Source organism: Macaca nemestrina, chromosome 12 (assembly GCF_043159975.1).
Source record: "Macaca nemestrina isolate mMacNem1 chromosome 12, mMacNem.hap1, whole genome shotgun sequence".
Taxonomy (NCBI): domain Eukaryota; kingdom Metazoa; phylum Chordata; class Mammalia; order Primates; family Cercopithecidae; genus Macaca; species Macaca nemestrina.
The window spans coordinates 124,534,329-124,552,388 of record NC_092136.1 but is presented as its reverse complement, the minus strand read 5'-3'; the positions used below and the strand labels follow the sequence as shown (position 1 = coordinate 124,552,388).

Genomic DNA, 18,060 nt, shown 5'->3' with positions numbered 1-18,060 from the left:
AAGAAACAAAAAACAAACAAAAATCTATAAGACAATGGTTTTTAAACACTGGCTATAAGGAAGCACAGGATAATTATTTCTCATAGACAGGAAACAAATGTGGTCAGCACTACAATTGTCCCAGCTTACTGCCTCAATAATTTCTAGTACACGACATGGAGAGAGGGATTCCAGACAGACCTTGGCAGCCTCTCTGGGGAATAACAAGAAGAAACCACACTGTACCTTTAGCATTTTGCTTGCAAATCTCAGCTAAATTTCCAAGTTCATTGCTTGCAAGTTATGCCTTCCATACAACTGTAGGACACAATTTAGCTAAGCTTCCTACCACTAAATAACAAGGATTACCTTTCCCCCAGTTTCTAATAACATGTTCCTCATTTCCTTGAGCTTCACTGGCAGTATTTTTATTTATTTTTTATTTTATTTATTTATTTATTTATTTATTTATTTATTTATTTATTTATTTTTGAGACAGAGTTTTGCTCTTGTCGCCCTGGCTGGAGTGCGGTGGTGCGATCTTGGCTCACCGCAACCTCCGCCTCCTGGGTTCAAGTGATTCTTGTGCCTCAGCCACCCTTGCAGCTGCGATTACAGGTGCATGCCACCATGCCTGGCTAACTTTTATATTTTTAGTAGACAGGGCTTCACCATGTTGGCCAGTCTCAAACTCCTGGTCTCAAGTGATCCGTTCACCTCGGCCTCCCAAAGTGCTGGGATTATAGGCATGAGCCACCATGCCCAGCTGGCAGTATCTTTAATGTACACATTTCCACCAATATTTTGCTTCTAAAAATGAAGATATTCTCTAAAATGACGGCCAGGAGCAGTGGCTCACACCTGCAATCCTAACACTTTGGGATCCTCCTCAGCCTCCTCAGGCAGGAGGATCACTTGAGGCCAGGAGCTCAAGACCAGAGTAGGCAACACAGCAAGACCCCGTCTCCACAAAAATATAAACATTAGCCAAGCATGGGTAGCACAACCTGTAGTCCTAGCTACTTAGAAGGCGGAGGCAGAAGGATCACTTGAGCCACCCATTTGCGCTTCAATGAGCTATGATTATGCCACTGCAATCCAGCCTGGGCAACTGAGTGAGAGTCTGTTTCAAAATACAACAATAATTTAAAAAATGATAAAGGCTTTCTCTGTCAGGGGCCTCAAAATTCTTCACCTCTATCCATTACCCATTTTTTTAGCCATTTCCACATTTTTTCAATATTTGTTGTAGCAGCACCCCATTCCCAGTACCAAATAGCTACAAACAGGAAACAACCCAGAGGTCCATCAATAGGAGATTGAATAAACAAACTGTGATATATTCAAATAATGGAATGCTACACAGCAATGCAAAGAACACATTATTGATGCAGCAACATGAATGAATCTCAGAAACATTATGCTGAGTAAAAGGAACCTTACACAACAGGATTCATACTGTATAGGAAGGTCTAGAACAAAGAAAACGGATTGTGAAGAGTCAATGGATATATGGGTAAACAAAACGTAGTATATACATTCAGTGGAATGCTATTCAGCCTTAAAAAGGAAGTAACTCCTATAATATGCCATAGCATTATGCTAAGTGAAATAAGGCAGGCATAAAAGGACAAATACTGTATGATTTCACTTACATGAGGTACCGAGAGTAATCAAATTCATGAAGACAGAAAGTAGAATATGGTTGCCAGGGACATGGGGAGAAGAGACTGAGAAATTACTGTTTAACGTGTATACGGTCTCAGTTTTACAAGATGGAAAAAAACTCTGGAGATGGATTGTGGTGATGGTTGCACAACAATGTGAGTGTACCTAACACCACTGAACTGTATACTTAAAAAGGATTAAAATGGGAAATTTTATATGTATATTTTATCACAATTTTTTAATGTGTCTACATTTACATGTGTATAAATGCTTATAAAGAGGACTCAAAGGATGCATACAACTCTTGACAGTGATTAACTTTGAAGAGCAGAGAATATAGCATGTGGGGCTTGAAGAGAAAACTTTTCCTCCGAGATAGTAAGAATAAGTAATAACAGCAACAAAAAGAAAGTAAATGGTTAAGGTAGTTATTGTGTGATAGCTTTTATTTTCTGTATGAAAGTTGAGAATATGCGGGTGCAGCAAGAAGTTTAAGGAGTGTTTAAGATTTAGAATAGTCAGTGTAGAGCACTGGAGAGCAAGGTGGTAGGGAATAGGCAAGAAAAAATACTAAGCAGCCCTGGGAACCTAGCTGTGACTGGAAACCCTAAGTATGAATATGGTATAAATCTATACTACTGAAGTGTTTTGTTCAAAAAGGCTAGATTATTTGGCAGCGTAAAAGGAGAAAAGATGGCCAGGCGCAGTGGCTTACACCTGTAATCCCAGCACCTTTGGAAGGCTCAGGCGGAAGGGTCACCTGAGGTCAGGAGTTTGAGACCAGCATGGCAAACACGACGAAATCCCATCTCTACTAAAAATACAAAAATTAGCCAGGTATGGTAGGACATGCCTGTAGTCCCAGCTACTCAGGAGACTGAGGCACAAGAATCACTTGAGCCTGGGAGGCAGAGGTTGCAGTGAGCTGAGATTGCACAACTGCACTCCAGCCTAGGTGATAAAGTGAGACTCTGTCTCAAAAAAAAAAAAGGAGAAAAGGCTATTCCAGGGTTGAAAATTTCCAGGGACAGTAACAGCAGAAGGACAACAGACTCAGACCACCAAAGCTGTAACCTGAACTGAATAGTCTGGAGTAAGTACCCCTCTTGTGTGCTTTGTGAATGCCCTATATGTCCTCTATTGCTAATTACGCTGCTTCATAATTATGTTTATGTATCAGTCTCTCTTCTTTAGATTGCCTGAAATTTGAGTGTTGTGTCTTGCTCACAACTGTATCTTTGATATTTAGTATTTAAACGATGGCTAAAACCTAAAAGGTGCTCAATAGATGTTTGATTGATTGGCTAATCCGTTCAAAACATATCTACCCAGTGACTACTAGGTACCAGCCACTGTGCCAAGTGCTGTTCATATAATGGTAAATAAAACAGGTATGGTACCTCTCTCACAAAGCTTATGGGCTAGTGGGAAATCTCTAGACAATAAGAAAACAAGTAAACTAGTAACTAACTACAAATTGTTTTGCACTGAAAAGGAAACAAACAGAATGCAAGGATAAAGAAAAACAGAATGCAAGGATAGAGAAAAACAGAAAAGAGGAGATCTATTTTTGATAAGGTGGTAAGGACGGTCTTTTCCAAGGAGGTGACATTTAAGCTGAAACCTGAAGGATAAGAAGGGACCGACTTTATGAAGGAAAAAGGGAAGACTACCCAGACAAGAGGAAAAAACATATGCAAAAGACCGGAGGTAGGAAAGAGCCTGGCAGGGCTCAGGATGTATAAATGACAATGTAGACTAAAACACAGCAGCATACCCTTAGGCCAACCTTATAGACCCAAACTAAAAATCACCAAGAGTTGCAGTTCAGTCCTGAAAACCTCAGCCCAAACTCTCTTTTCTGCTTCTTCGCCTCCTTAGAATTCTGCTCTCTTAAAGAGGCCGAGAGAAAATGTCTCTCCAGTCTCTTTCATACAGCCTAACACTGCTGGTTGCCGTAAGCCTTTGTTTTTCAAAACATAAAACTGGAAAATAAAAATTATGCAGAAAGGGGTAAAATTCCAGTGATAAAAACCAAACTTCAGTTAAGCCACAGAAAAATCTTAGTAGGCCAGGACATTGTAACATTTTCTTGAAAAACTACAGATCTTAACTCAATGCCCCCAAACCTTAGGCAAGAGGAACCTAACAAGCTCCAGCCCAAACCTGATTAGTTTATTTCTTGATGCTCCTGCCTTATGCTCTACCAGCTTACTGATGGCGATCTAGCCCTGGCCATGGGGTGGAAGATCCTCATAATCCCCGCCCTCAGAACTGCTCATTTCTTCCCCTCTCACACTGTAAAGGACAATGGCCATCAGAAATATGCCTTTTATAAAAATACATATAAAATTATAGTTTTTCAAATGGGCAATAAATGCTCCCCAAAATACCCTAGGTTTCAATGAGAGACCTCAAATAATCTTAGGATTAGGATAATAATCTCAGGACACATTTTGCACTATATGAAATAAAACAGGAATGTGCTTCTTGATCAGCCTGACCACTCCCAGTTTAGTAGGTACCTACAATTTTGTTTAAATTCCACTGCTCATACCCTATGGTGTGCTCTACCTGTCGTCTGCCGGAAGTATCTCTCTGGTGCGTGGGTGAAAGGTGGTAATGGCCACCCAGAAGCAAATCCTCTGGCCATCTTTCAGCTGACCGACCAAACAGATGGCTGCTGCCTAAAGTCTAAGTTCTAAAAGATACAAAAACACTTCCCAAATTGTGTGAGCAGTGGTATCACAGTAGTGATAATACTGTAGGCTTCAATGATAGCCCTGAAGTAATCTAAGTAAGTCAGAATAGTCTGATATATTATGGCATAAAAGTAGACATTATACTTCTTGTCACCGTTCTGGGTCTTAACTCTACCTGCAAAGCAATCTTAAATGTCATCTATAAACCAATGATAATAACAGTATCTATCTTCTATGGTTATTATGAAAATCAAGATACTTCATATAAAATTCTAAAACCATTTTGGCTGTGGTAAGTGTTCAATCGATGTAAGCTGTTATTCATAATATTAATAATACTATTGCTAATATTAAAAACAAATAACACAATCATCATGATCTTTTTTGGTAATGAATCTATGATAAGCCCAACTCCAACTCTAACTAATTTGCTTTCTGCTGCTTACTCTTTAATATACCCTGCTCTACCTGCTCTCTGGCAGAGCCTGGATCTCGGATTTCATGTAAAATATATCCATGGCGCTCTGGAAGTAACTCCTTTCTCCATCTCTCATCTGTCATATCATGTGAGGTCTGCTCATAGTTCCTGTGCTAAAAGACAACATAAACACTGAACATAAATTATCCAAGCAGGATCATCCTTCCTGTGACAATAGTAAAAGCTTCAGTGAAGACGAGTGAAGTAGTTTCAATAGGTCAGAATGGTGTGATACATCACAGAACAAAAGAATGTTATATTCTTTGCCCATTATTACTGACCTTAATGCTAAATTCCTGAAGCAGTTACACTGCCCTGTCAATCTTCAGCCAAAAAAAAAGCAATTTACACTCTGCTACTTACTCAATATATTCTGCTCTACTTCTCTAGGAGAGACTAGATCTTGAATATTGTGTGAAACATACCGATGGCACTCCAGGAGTATTTCCTCTTGCAATCTCCCATTTCTCAAAAGATGAGGGTGGTTTGAAATGCTTGTTCTAAAGGAACAACAAAATACAAAACTGATTGTCTAAGCAGAAATGATGGGCTAGTGACAATATTATAGACTTCAGTGACAATCCCAGAGTAATGACACTAGATGAGGATAACAGAACACAGTTAAAGCTCTGTGTGTGTGTGTGTGTGTGTTTTTCAACATAAAAATTTCCAAACATGCCTCAAAGTAGGAAAAAAAAAGTATAATGAATCTCAAGATTCAACAATTACACAGATTCAACAATTAGCAACATTTTGCTTTTTAATCTATCTCTTCTCCAACGTTTCTCCTGGAGTATTTTAAAGCAAATTCCAGATTACTCTGGCACATTTTGAAATGACCAAAAACATTATACTCTTAGCTTAATTCTGGAGGCCTTAATTCTATGTATCCCACAAACAAGCTGGTTTGACAGGCTTCGGCCTCAATGTTATATAATTTAGCCTTGTTCCTCTTTTAGAAAGTACACAGTCCTCCTACTGTATTCGGTTCTACCTGTTCTCTAGGAGAGTCTTGGTCCTGGATTTTAGGTACAACATATTGATGACAGTCCAGAGGCAATTCTTCTCTCACTCTCTCTTCTCTCATAAAAGATGCAGGTTGCTTGAGAAACATGTTTTAAAGGAAAAACAACAATAGAAAAAAAACTGTGTAATGCTAATCATAATATCATAAGCATCAGTGAAAACTCCAGAGAAATGAAACTAGGTAAAAATATTCTGATATATTTTGATATGAGGGAGATGTTAAACTTTTAGCTCAACTATGTAGACCTTAATTCTTAATCCCATCATGGACAGAACAGTCTGATGAACTCACCAAATCCTAAGTATCTTCTAGATCCTACATTGTTCATGTAGGGGCATATACTTGCAGCAATACTATTGGCTTTGGTAAGAGCTGAATAATTATCTTGTTAAATTAAAATAGTCAACTGATTCTGGAATAAGATATGAACATGATACATCAGCCTCAGAAAGCACAGAACTGATTTTGACTCATATAGTTCCCTAGACCAGGGTCTTTTGTACCACTGAAGTACAAAGTAGAAGAGAAAAATAAAAAAAAAATTAAAAAAAAGAGGAAACCAGGAGAAACTGAATTGTTTAGGGTTTAACACTCTATGCTCCTGAAGAGCAGTTCCTCTGTTCTAATAGGACTTAGGATAATCTTCCCACTAATGTGGGAAGGAATAAAAAATACTATATTCTGGCCAGGGACAGTGGCTCACGCCTGTAATCACAGCACTTTGGGAGGAAGAGGCAGACAGATCACCTGAGGTCAGGAGTTCGAGACCCGCCTGACCAACATGTTGAAACCCTGTCCCTACTAAAAAAACAAAAATTAGCCGGTCATGCTGGCATGTGCCTGTAATCCCAGCTACTCGGGAGGCTGAGGCAGGAGAATCGTTTGAATCCAGGAGGCAGAGGTTGCAATGAGTCGAGATTATGCCACTGCACTCCAGCCTGGGTGACAGAGCAAGACTCCATCAAAAAAAAAAAAAAAAAAAAGCCACTATTTTCTTAGGTTAGCTCCAAAGTCCCTCATTCTAAATTACCAGTTGTTGGGATGTATAAAACCCGGGTACTTTCTTCCTGTTTATATCTTTTTCATTCTGCTCTACCTGGTTTCTGATGTCATCCTGGTCCTGGGATTTGGGAGGCAAACACTGATAATCTGCCAGAGACAAGTCTTCTCTCCCTTTCTCATCTGTCATATCAGAGTATGGCTCCTTAAAGTGTACTTTCTAAAAGAGAAAATAATCATAAACTATAAATTGTCTAGTAAGGCTAACATGATAGCAATAATATTCTAGGCTTCATTGAAGGCCAAAGGGTAGTTTTTTTCAGGATAATTTAAGACATTATGGAATAAAAGAGAAACCCATACTTTTTGTCAATTCCAAAGTTTAGCTAAGAACAACCTTTGAAAACTTCAAACTACACTCTAAATAATTCAGTTCCTGTTGGTCTCTTTTTTCTTTTCTACCTTGCCTCTGATGGAGGCCTGATGATGCCTGCATAGAAGATCCTGATGGACATCCAGAGGAAGCGCCTCTCTCCCTCTCCTATCTATCAAAATGGATGTTGGCTGCTTCAGATCTGCTTTCTAAAAAAGAATAAACACAACATACCAATTGTTCAGTTAAGAATGACAGGTTAAGACTTTAGGTTTTAGTGAGAATTCTGGAGTTAACTAAGATCAGAATATAACTGAGCACCTTATGGAATAAAACAAAAAACTACACTCCATTGCACAAAAGTCCAACCACAACCCTAAGTAATCTAATTCCTGTTGCTCTCTTTCTTCTTCCTTGTTGCCAGAAATTTTTTCCTAATGAAGAAGATTAAAAATAAAAAGTTAAATTGTTCATAAAATCTGGGTAGAGTGTTGATTTAAAAAACTAAAGATAGAAAAAGAAAAGAAACAGCAAATTGTTTATTTGGAGTAATATGCTGCTGGTAATACTATAACACTCAGTAAGAGATTTGGAGTTTTGAGAAACCAATCAAGAAACTATTTTTTCCAAGTATGGATCTCCAAATCAGGTACAATATACAGCATACCTGGTTTTATTATGCTTTGCAGATACTGTGTTTTTTACAGACTGAAGGTCTGTGGCAATCATATGTCAAGTCAATCCACTGGCATCACTTTTCCAATAGCATGTGCTCACGTAATGTCTCTGTGTCACATTTTGGAAATTCTCACAATATTTCAGACTTTTCCATTATTATTGTATCTGGTATGGTGATCTGTGATCAGTGATCTTTGATGTTACTATCCTAATTGTTTTGGGGCGCCATAACCACACTCATATAAGACAGCAAACCTAACTGATAAATGTTGTGTGTGTTCTCACTGTTCTGCCACCTGGCCACCCCCCACCTCTCCTTAGGCCTCCCTATTCACTGAGACAGAACAATATTGAAACTAGGCCAATTAATAACCCTACAATGGCCTCTAAGTGTTCAAGTGAAAGAAAGAACCACATGTCTCCCACTTTAAAGCAACAGCTAGAAATTATTAAGCTTCGTGAAGTAGGCCTGTTGAAAGCCAAGACAGTCCAAAGGCTAGACCTCTTGTACCAAACAGCCTTGTTTTGAATGCAAGGGAAAAGTTCTTGAATGAAATTAAAATCTACTCCAGTGAATACATGGTAAGTAAGAAAGCCTTATTGCTGATATGGAAAATGTTTTAGCGGTATGGATAGATCAAACCAGCCACAACATCTCCTTAAGTCAAAGTCTGATCCAGAGCAAGGCCCTAACTCTCTTCAACATTATGAAGGTTGAGAGAAGTGAAAAAACTACAGAAGAAAAGTTGGAAGTTAGCAGAGGTTGGTTCATGAGGTTTAAGGAAATAAGGTCTCTATAACATGAAAGCACAAGGTAAAGCAACAAGTGCTGATGAGAGGCTGCAGCAAGTTATCCAGAAGATATAGCTAAGATCACTGATGAAGGTGGCTACACTGGACAACAGATTTTCAGTGTGGACAAAACAGCCTTATAGTGGAAAAAGATGACTAGGAGTTTCACAGCTAGAGAGAAAAAATCAATGTCTGGCTTCAAAGTTTCAAAGGACAGGCTGACTCTCTTATTATTGGCTAATGCAGCTGGTGACTTTAAGTTGAAGCCAATGCTCATTTACCATTCCAAAAGTCCTAGGGCCCTTAAGAATGGTACTAAATCTACTTTTCTTGTGCTTTGTGAAGGGAATAACAAAGCCAAGATGACAATACGTCTGTTTACATGTTTTACAGAATATTTTACACTTACTGTTGAAACCAACTGTTCCAAAAAAAAAAAAAAAAGATGCCTTTTAAACGGCTCATTGACAATGCACCTAGTCACCCAAGAGCTCTGATGAAGATCTACAAGGAGATTAATGTTGTTTTTTCATGCCTGCTAACACAACATCCATTCTGTAGCTTGTGGATCAAGAAATAATTTTGACTTTCAAGTCTTGCTTTTTATAAAATACATTTCTTAAGGCCTATCTGTCATAGACAGCGAGTCCTCTGATAGATATGGACAACGTAAGTTGATACCCTTTGGAAAGGGTCCACCATTCTTAATGCCATTAAGAACATTCATGAATCATGGGAGGAAGTCAAAATATCAACTTTAACAGCAGTTTGGAAGAAGCTGATTTGAACTCATGAACTTTGAGGCATTCAAGACTTCAGTGAAGGAAGTAATAGTAATGTAGTAGAAACAGCAAGAGAACTAGAATTAGAAGTGGAGCCTGAAGATGTGAATGAATTTGCTGCAATCTCATGTTCAAACTTAAATGGATGAGGAGTTACTTCTTATGATGAGGAAAGAAAGTGTTTTCTTAAGATGGCATCTACTGTGAACATTGTTAAAATGATAACAAAGGGTTTAGAATGTTACACAGACTTAGTTAATAAAGTAGTGGCAGGGTTTGAGGGAATTGATTCCAATTCTGAAAGAAGTTCTGCTGTGGATCAAATGCTATCAAACATTATCACATGCTACAGAGAAATATTTCATGAAAGGAAGAGTCAAATGATGTGGCAAACTTCATTATTGTCTTAAGTAACTTCCACAGCCACCCCAAACATCAGTAAACACCACCCTGATTAGTCAGCAGATATCAACATTGAGCCAAGACCCTTCACCAGCAAAAAGATTATGGCTTGCCGAAGACTCAGATAATCGTAAGCTTTTTTTTTTTAGCAATAAAGTATTTTTAAATTAAGGTATGTATTTTTTTTAGGCATTATGCTATTGCACACTAATAGACTACAGTATAATATAAACATAACTTTTATACGTAATGGGAAGCCAAGAAATTTGTGTGACTTACTTTATTCCAATATTTGCTTTATTGCAATGGCCTGGAACTGAACCCACAATATCTCCAAGGTATACTTGTAGTCCTTACAAATCCCTCCTCAAAACACTAAGTAACTTATTTCTTCTTCTTGTGTCTCCTTTCCACTCTATTTTACCTGATATTTTGGTAGAAAATCTTGGTCCTGACATTTGGATAGAATATTCTGGTTGCTGGAGAGAACATGCAGGTCTCTGGGGAGAAAATCCCGGTCCTGACATATGAGTAGAATATTTTGGTCTTTGGGAAGATAACCTCGGTCTCTGTGTAGAAAATCCTGGTCCTGACGTTTGGGTAGAATATTCCAGTCTTTAGGGAGAACATGCTGGTCTCTACATATAAAATCCTGGTCTTTAGGTAGAAAATCCTGGTCTTGATATTTAGGTAGAATATCTTGGTCTTTGGGGAGAACATGTTGGTCTCTGGGTAGGAAATCCTGGTCCTGATATTTGAGTAGAATATTCTGGTCTTTAGGGAGAACACAGTGGTCTTTGAGTAAAACATCCTGGTTTTTAGTTAGAAAAGCCTGATTTGGGGGTAGAAAATCCTGAGTTTCCAACACAATACTCCTTTCTTCTAGCTCAATACTCTGGGCTTTCAGCATAATACCCTGAGTTTCTGTCTTAATAGCCTGGCCTTCTGGCTCAGTGGCCTGGCCTTCTGGCTCAGTAATCTGAACCTTCAGCTCAACAGCCTGGGTATCTGGCTCAACACTCTGGATTCCTGTCAAATCACCCTGGGCTTCCAGCAAATCACCTTGGGCTTCTGGAAGATAATCCTGAGCTTCTGGCAGAATATCCTGAAGGCCCTCAAAATGTATCTGCTTTTGTTGTTCTTCTTCCATCAGAACAAATAATGGATTTTTGAATTTTACTTTCTAAAAGTGAACATAAACACCAAATACAGAATGTGAGTTAGTAGCAATACTCTAGGTTTTCCAAAAGATTCCTAAAATAATCTCAAAATGATATGGCAGTGAAGCAAATTACTAGAATAAAATGTGAAATTATAATCTTTGTCCAACTTAACAAAAGCTAAATCTACAATCCTAAATCAGTACAACATTACTGGCAATACCTAGTCCAAATCACAGTTAATTTAATTTCTTGTTGCTTTACCTGAACTCTGCTGAAAGGTTCGTTCTTATCTTCAGAAAGGATATCCTGCTGGTCCTGCTGGTCTCTCCCAAATAAATCTTCTTTCGCTTTCTCATCAGTTACAAGAGATGGAGATTTCTCATAGTCAGGTTCCTCATAGTCAAGTTCCTAAAGAAAAAAACAATGAAAACGTACACACACACACACACACACACACACACACACACAATGTAGCTATTACAGACATAATGTGATTGCAATAAAATTCTAGGCTTCAGGTCACTGCTATTATAATTTTAGTAGGTCAGCATAGTCAAATGTTCAAATGTTATAAAATGTTTACAGTATAGGATTGTATAATGAAAACGATAATAAATGAAAGATAAAAAGATAAATGAAAAGATAAATGAAAGATAAATGAAAGAAATGACAGATAATCAAAATAAATGGAAAGACATAACATGTTTATGGATCAAGAGTAAAGATTGGTAAGATGGTAATATTTCTCAAATTTATAACACTCCCTATCAAAATGCCACTTGGCTTTTCCTTGGCAGAAATTAATAAGTTAATCATAAAATTCACATGGAAATGCAAGGGACGCACAGTAGCAAAACACCTTCTTGAAAAAGAAGAACAAAGATAAGGGTCTCACTCCTCCCAATTTCAAAAGTTACCACAAAAGTTAAAGGAATCAAGACATTGTAATACTGACACATACAGAACAATGCAACAGAACTGAAAGTTCAGAAATAAACCCTCAAATTTATAGTCAATTGATTTTTGACAAGAGTACCAAGAAAATTCAATGAGGAAAGAATAGTCTTTTCAACACATGATGCTGAGACAACTAGATACCTATATTCAAAAGAATGAAGATGAACCACTTATTTACAGCATACAGAAAAATTAACTCAAAATGGATCACAGACCTAAAATCAAGAGCTAAAAATTATAAAATTCTTAAAAGAACACATAGGAGTAAATCTTCATGATCTTAAGATAAACAATTATTATTAGATAATTCATCAAAAGCACAAGCAACATAAGAAAAAAAGAAGTGACTAATTTAAAAATGTTGTGCCATAAACAATACTATTAATCAAGTAAGATAACAGTCTATAGAATGGGAGAAAATACTTGCAAATCAACTATCTGATAAGGAACTTGTATCCAGAATATATATATTTTATGTATAAATTTATATATAAACACTTAACAATTTGATAACAAAAAGACAACTCAATTTTAAAAATGGGCAAAGCACATGCATAGATGTTTTATCCACGAGAGTTATACAACTGGGCAACAAGCACATGAAGAGATACTGAAGATCATGAGTCATCAGGAAAATATACTACAAATCAAAAGTACAGTGAGATACCAACTCACACCTACTAGGATAGATATAACAGAAGAGAAGGACAATAATAAGTGTTGGAGAGGATACAGAGAAATGGGAACCCTCACATATTGCTGGTGGAAAACTGTTTAGTAGTTCTTTGAAATGTTAAACATGGAATTACTATATGATCCAGCAATTTCACTCCTAGAAATGAATGTCCTAAAAGAAGTGAATGTCCACACAAAAATGTGTACACAACTGCTCATACACAATCATTCATAATTCACAAACACCAAAAAACCCCAAAGTCTACCAACTGATAAACAGATAAACCAAATGTGGTACATCTATACAATAAATTATTCATCAATAAAAAGAATGAAGTACTGATACATCCACTACAATGTGGATGAACTTTAAAATATTATGCAAAGAGAAAAAAACAGTCACAAAAGACAATATATCATATAATAGCTTTCATATGAAATGTCCAGAATAGGCAAACCTATACAGACAAAAAGTAGATCAGTAGTTGCCCAGGACTGAGGTTAAGGGCAAGGAGAGAATGAGGTACAGGGTTTCTCTAAGGAAAGAAGAAAATGCTCTAGAGCAAATCCCAAAGGCAAAATAGCTGGCTAGAAGCAGCCCAGAGGAACATCTGCTACCGAGACACTGGAACATTAGGAAGATGGTACACTCCTAGCAGATCTTTGGAGGGAAGGCATTAAGAGTGGACAGAGGGAAGACATAGACACTGGGCCAAAAGGGGAGGAAGCTGGGAACCTTGAATGGGGCTACCGTGCACCAGGACTCGTCCCTGGCCCCCAGTGGCTCCTGAGGAAGGGATGAATTGAACAAGTAAGGAGCGACCTGCTTACTCCACAGACCTCTGGAATCCTGGCAGCAGGAGACCCCACAACCCCCACCGACACTTGTGCTATCAGGGAGAGCTGCTTAGAGAGGTGGTGGGGTAGAATTCCAGCCAGTGCAAAGCCTAGAGCTTTTGGTACAGGAGTATCTGTAGTGGGACATGGTCAGGCTGCCCATCCCCCAAGGCCCACTTTGCTCCCCTAGGAGACATTAGCCATAGAGGAACTGTTGGACGTGAACAGTGCAGGGCAATCTTGTCCGTGAGACAGGGCCAGTTTTACATGAGTGCACCCGTCTACCAGCCTCTCCCAGGGCACCAGCCTGGCTGCACTTGCTTGCAGTACAACCTCAGATGACCACCGGGGTGCCTCCCAGAGGCCCACATAATAGCTCCTGTGCTGGCAGACCATGCCTTACCATCACAGCGAACCACACCAACCAGCATGAGCCTGCCTATGCCCTTCCCCCACTGCATCCTCCCTCATGCCACTTTTCCAGCATGCACTCACCCACAGCAACCCCAACATCATTTTGCTCACGTGTGTGTGCAGGCAGACCTCGCCTCCCCTTCCCCACCAGTGTGCATACACTCCACATGCCACTGCTGCCAATGTGAGTGCACCCTGCCTGCAATAGTGTGCCGCTACTGCCAATGCAAAGGCATGCAAGGAGACGAGTAGCCCCACCCCTTGCCCTGCACAGCCATTGCTGCACATGAGTGCCTACATGGAGGGCACCAGCCCCATGCCTGCGAGCAGCCCATGACATGCTGACACTGCCACCAGAGTGAACATGCACAATGATGCCAGTAGGCCCCACCCCCACTGCTCCATCCTCTGGTGCAGCACTGCAACCACCACGACTGCAAATGCCTACAATGAGGCCAGTACCCCTGCACCTGCCAGCATCCCACCATGGCATGCACCCTGCCATGCTGCCACTGCTGCTGGCACATAAAAACAAGCATGAATCCCACTGCCACCACCCAAAAAAGTGTTTTGGCTGGCACCATCCATCAGTGTGTTGGGACCAGCAGCCTGGGAACACCTTAGCTCCTCCATTGTGGCAGGTTCCTAACCGTAAGGGGCCAGAGAACAAAGCCAGGGCCAATACCAGTCCCCCAGAGTTAGAGCACACAGTCCAAGAGTCATGAGCTGAGTCCTGGCCCCTAAAATCTTCCAGAAATGAAGCCAGTCAACTGACTCCACCTTATACCAGAATCAAACCCCCAAGGACATCAAACAGGATTTTTAAAAAAATCCAAAGGACAGCAACTTCAGAGACTGAAGGAATACAGTCCACAAACATAAGAACCAGTGCAAGAACTCAAAAAGCCAGAATGTCTTCTTACCTCCAAATGACTGCACTAGTTCCCCAACAATAATTCTTAACTAGTCTGAAATGGATGAAATAACAGGAATAGAATTCAGAACATGGATAGGAACAAAAATATCAACATTCAGGAGAAAGTCAAAACCCAGTCCAAGGAATCTAAGTATTACAATAAAACGATACAGAAGCTGATAGACAAAACAGCCATTTTAAAAAGCAAACTTATCTGATAGAGCTGAAAAACCACACTGCGAGAATTTCATAATGCAGTCGTAAGTATTAATTACAGAATTACCAAGCTGAGGAAAGAACCTCAGAGCTCAAAGACTGGCTCTCCAAAATAACTCAGTGAGACAAAAATACAGAAAAAAGAATAAAGAAGAATAAATAAAACCTCCAAGATATATGGAAGTATATAAAAAGACAAAATCTATGACTCATTGGCATCCCTGAGAGGGAAAGAAACCAAGCAACTTGCAAAATGTATTCATATTTTCATATCATCCATGAAAATTTGTCCAACCTGGTTAAAGAGGCTAACATTCAAATCCAGGAAATGCAGAGAACCCCTGCGAAATACTACACAAGAAGAAGACCATCCCCCAAACACACAGTTATGAGATTCTCCAAGGTTGAAATAAAAGAAAAAATGTTAAAGGCAGCCAGGGAGAAGAGGCAGGTCATCTAAAAAGAGAATCCCATCAGGTTAATAGCAAGTCTGTTGGCAGAAAGAAACCCTAAAAGCCAGAAGAGATTGGGGGCCTATATTCAGCATTCTTGAAGAAGAGAATTTACAACTAAGAATTTCACATCCAGCCAAACTAAGCTTCATAAGTGAAGAAGAAATAAGATCTTTTTCAGACAACCAAATGCTACGGGAATTCATTACCATCAGACCTGCCTTACAAGAGGTGCTGCAGAGAGTGCTAAACATGGAAAGGAAAGACTATTACTGGCCACTACAAAAACACACTTAAGTACATAGACCGGTGATACTAAAAAGCAACCACATAAACGAGTCTGTATAACCAGCTAACAACATGATGACAGTATCAAATCTGCACACACCAAATACTAACTTTGAATATAAATGGACTAAATGCCCCATTAAAAGGCACAGAGTGGCAAGTTGGGTAAAGAAGCAAACCCCAATGGTATGCTGTCTTCAAGAGACTCATCTCACATGAAAAGACACAGATAGGCTCAAAGTAAAGGGATGGAGAAAAATCTACCAAGCAAATGGAAACCATCAAAAAGTAGGGGTTGCTATTCTAATTTCAGACAAAACAGACTTTGAACAAATAACAATTTTAAAAAAGACAAAGAAGGGTATTACATAACAGTAAAAAGCTCAATTGAACAAGAAGACTTAACTATCCTAGATACATATGCACCCAACACAAGCGCAACCAGATTCATAAAGCAAGTTCTTAGAAACCTATGAAGAGACTCAGGCCAGGTGCGAAGACTCACGCCTGTAATCCCAGCACTCTGGCAAGCCGAGGTGGGCAGATTGTCTGAGATGAGGAGTTCAAAACCAGCCTGGTCAACATGGAGAAACCCCATCTCTACCAAAGAATACAAAAATTAGCCAGGCATGATGGTGTGCACCTGTAGTCCCAGTTATTCAGGCGGCTGAGGTGGGAGTATCACTTGAACCCAGGAGGCGGAGACTGCAGTGAGCTGAGATCATGCCACTGCACTCCTGCCTGGATGACAGAGTGAGACCCTGTCTCAAAAAAAAAAAAAAAAAAAAGAGAGAGAGACTGAGATAACCACACAATAACAGTGGGAGATTTCAACAGCTCCCTGACAGTATTAAAGAGATCACTGAGTTCAAGGCCAGCCTGACCAATATGGTAAAACCCCATCTCTACTAAAAATACAAAAATTAGCCAGGCATGGTAGTGGGTGCCTGTAGTCCCAACTACTCAGGAGGCTGAGGCAGGAGAATCGCTTGAACCCAGGAGGCGGAGGTTTCAGTGAGCCAAGATCATGCCACTACACTCCAACCTGGGTGACAAAGCAAGACTCCATCTCCAAAAGAAAAAGAGATCGTTGAGGCAGAAAACTAACAAAGATATTCAGGACCTGAGCTCAACACTTGACCAAATGGACCTTATAGATATCTACAAAACTCTCCACCCCAAAGTAACAGAATATACATTCTTATCTGCACATGGCACATACTCTAAAATCAACTACACAATCAGCCATAAAACAATCCTCGGCAAATTAAAAAAAAAAAACAAAAATCAACCACACTTTCAGATCACAATGCAATAAAAATAGGAATCAGTGCTAAGAAAATCACTCAAAACCATACAGTTATATGGAAATTAAACAACCAGATCCTGAATGGCTTCCAGGTAAATAATGAAATTAAGGCAGAAATCAAGAAATTCTTTGAAACTAATGAGGAAAAAGATACAACATACCAGAATCTGTGGGACACAGCCAAGGCAGTGTTAAGAGGGAAGTTCATAGTTTTAAACATCCATATCAAAAAGTTAGAAAGGTCTCAAATTAACAACCTAACATCAAACTAGAACTAGAGAAACAAGAGCAAACCAACTCCAAAGCTAGTAGAAGACATGAAATAACCAAAATCAGAGCTGAACTGATAAAAACTGAGAAACAAAAAACACACAAGAAATCAATTAATCCAGAAAATGGTCCTTTGAAAGAAGTAATAAGATAGAGCACTAGCTATACTAATTAAAAAGAAAGAGAATATCCAAATAAACACAATCAGAAATGACACAGGGGACATTACCACTGGCCCCACAGAAATACAAAAAAACCCCTCGGAGACTATGATGAACACCTCTATACACACAAGCTAGAAAATCTGGAAGAAATGGCTAAATATCTGGAAACACACAACCTCCCAAGATTGAACCAGGAAAACACTGAATCCCTGACTAGACCAATGACAAGTTTTTAAAATGAATTAGTAATAAAAAGCCTACCAACCAGAAAAAGCCTAGGACCGGACACATTCATAGCTGAATTCTACCAGATGTTATAAAGAAGAGCTGGTACCATTTCTACTGAAACTATTCCAAAAGATTGAGGAGGAGGAACTCCTCCCTAACTTATTCTACAAGGCCAGCATCATCCTGATACCAAAACCTGGCAGAGACACAACAACAACAACAACAACAACAAACTTCAGGCCAATATTCTTGATAAACATAGATGCAAAAATCCTCAACAAAATACTAGCA

At 39.2% G+C, this 18,060-nt stretch overlaps 1 protein-coding gene across 12 annotated transcripts in view; it reads right to left on the bottom strand.

Moving 5' to 3' along the window:
* The window catches only part of LOC105476274 (coiled-coil domain containing 15), a 97,651-nt gene that overhangs the window by 51,679 nt on the left and 27,912 nt on the right, over positions 1–18,060 (bottom strand). For 8 of the 12 annotated variants that reach the window (XR_011611243.1, XR_011611244.1, XR_011611245.1 and 5 more), the window contains 7 exons: positions 11,305–11,451; positions 10,305–11,063; positions 7,316–7,435; positions 6,951–7,073; positions 5,822–5,929; positions 5,253–5,327; positions 4,818–4,940 (listed from right to left, as the gene is read on the bottom strand). Coding sequence is in view for 7 of the 12 variants with exons in the window: in XM_071075999.1 (XP_070932100.1) it covers positions 4,818–4,940; positions 5,253–5,327; positions 5,822–5,929; positions 6,951–7,073; positions 7,316–7,435; positions 10,305–11,063; positions 11,305–11,451 (1,455 nt within the window). In the remaining 5 variants the exon portion in view is untranslated. Of the gene's footprint in view, positions 1–4,795; positions 4,941–5,252; positions 5,328–5,821; positions 5,930–6,950; positions 7,074–7,315; positions 7,436–10,304; positions 11,064–11,304; positions 11,452–18,060 lie in introns of all 12 variants that reach the window. The other 4 variants (XR_011611247.1, XM_071075996.1, XM_071075995.1 and 1 more) reach the window with 4 other exon arrangements.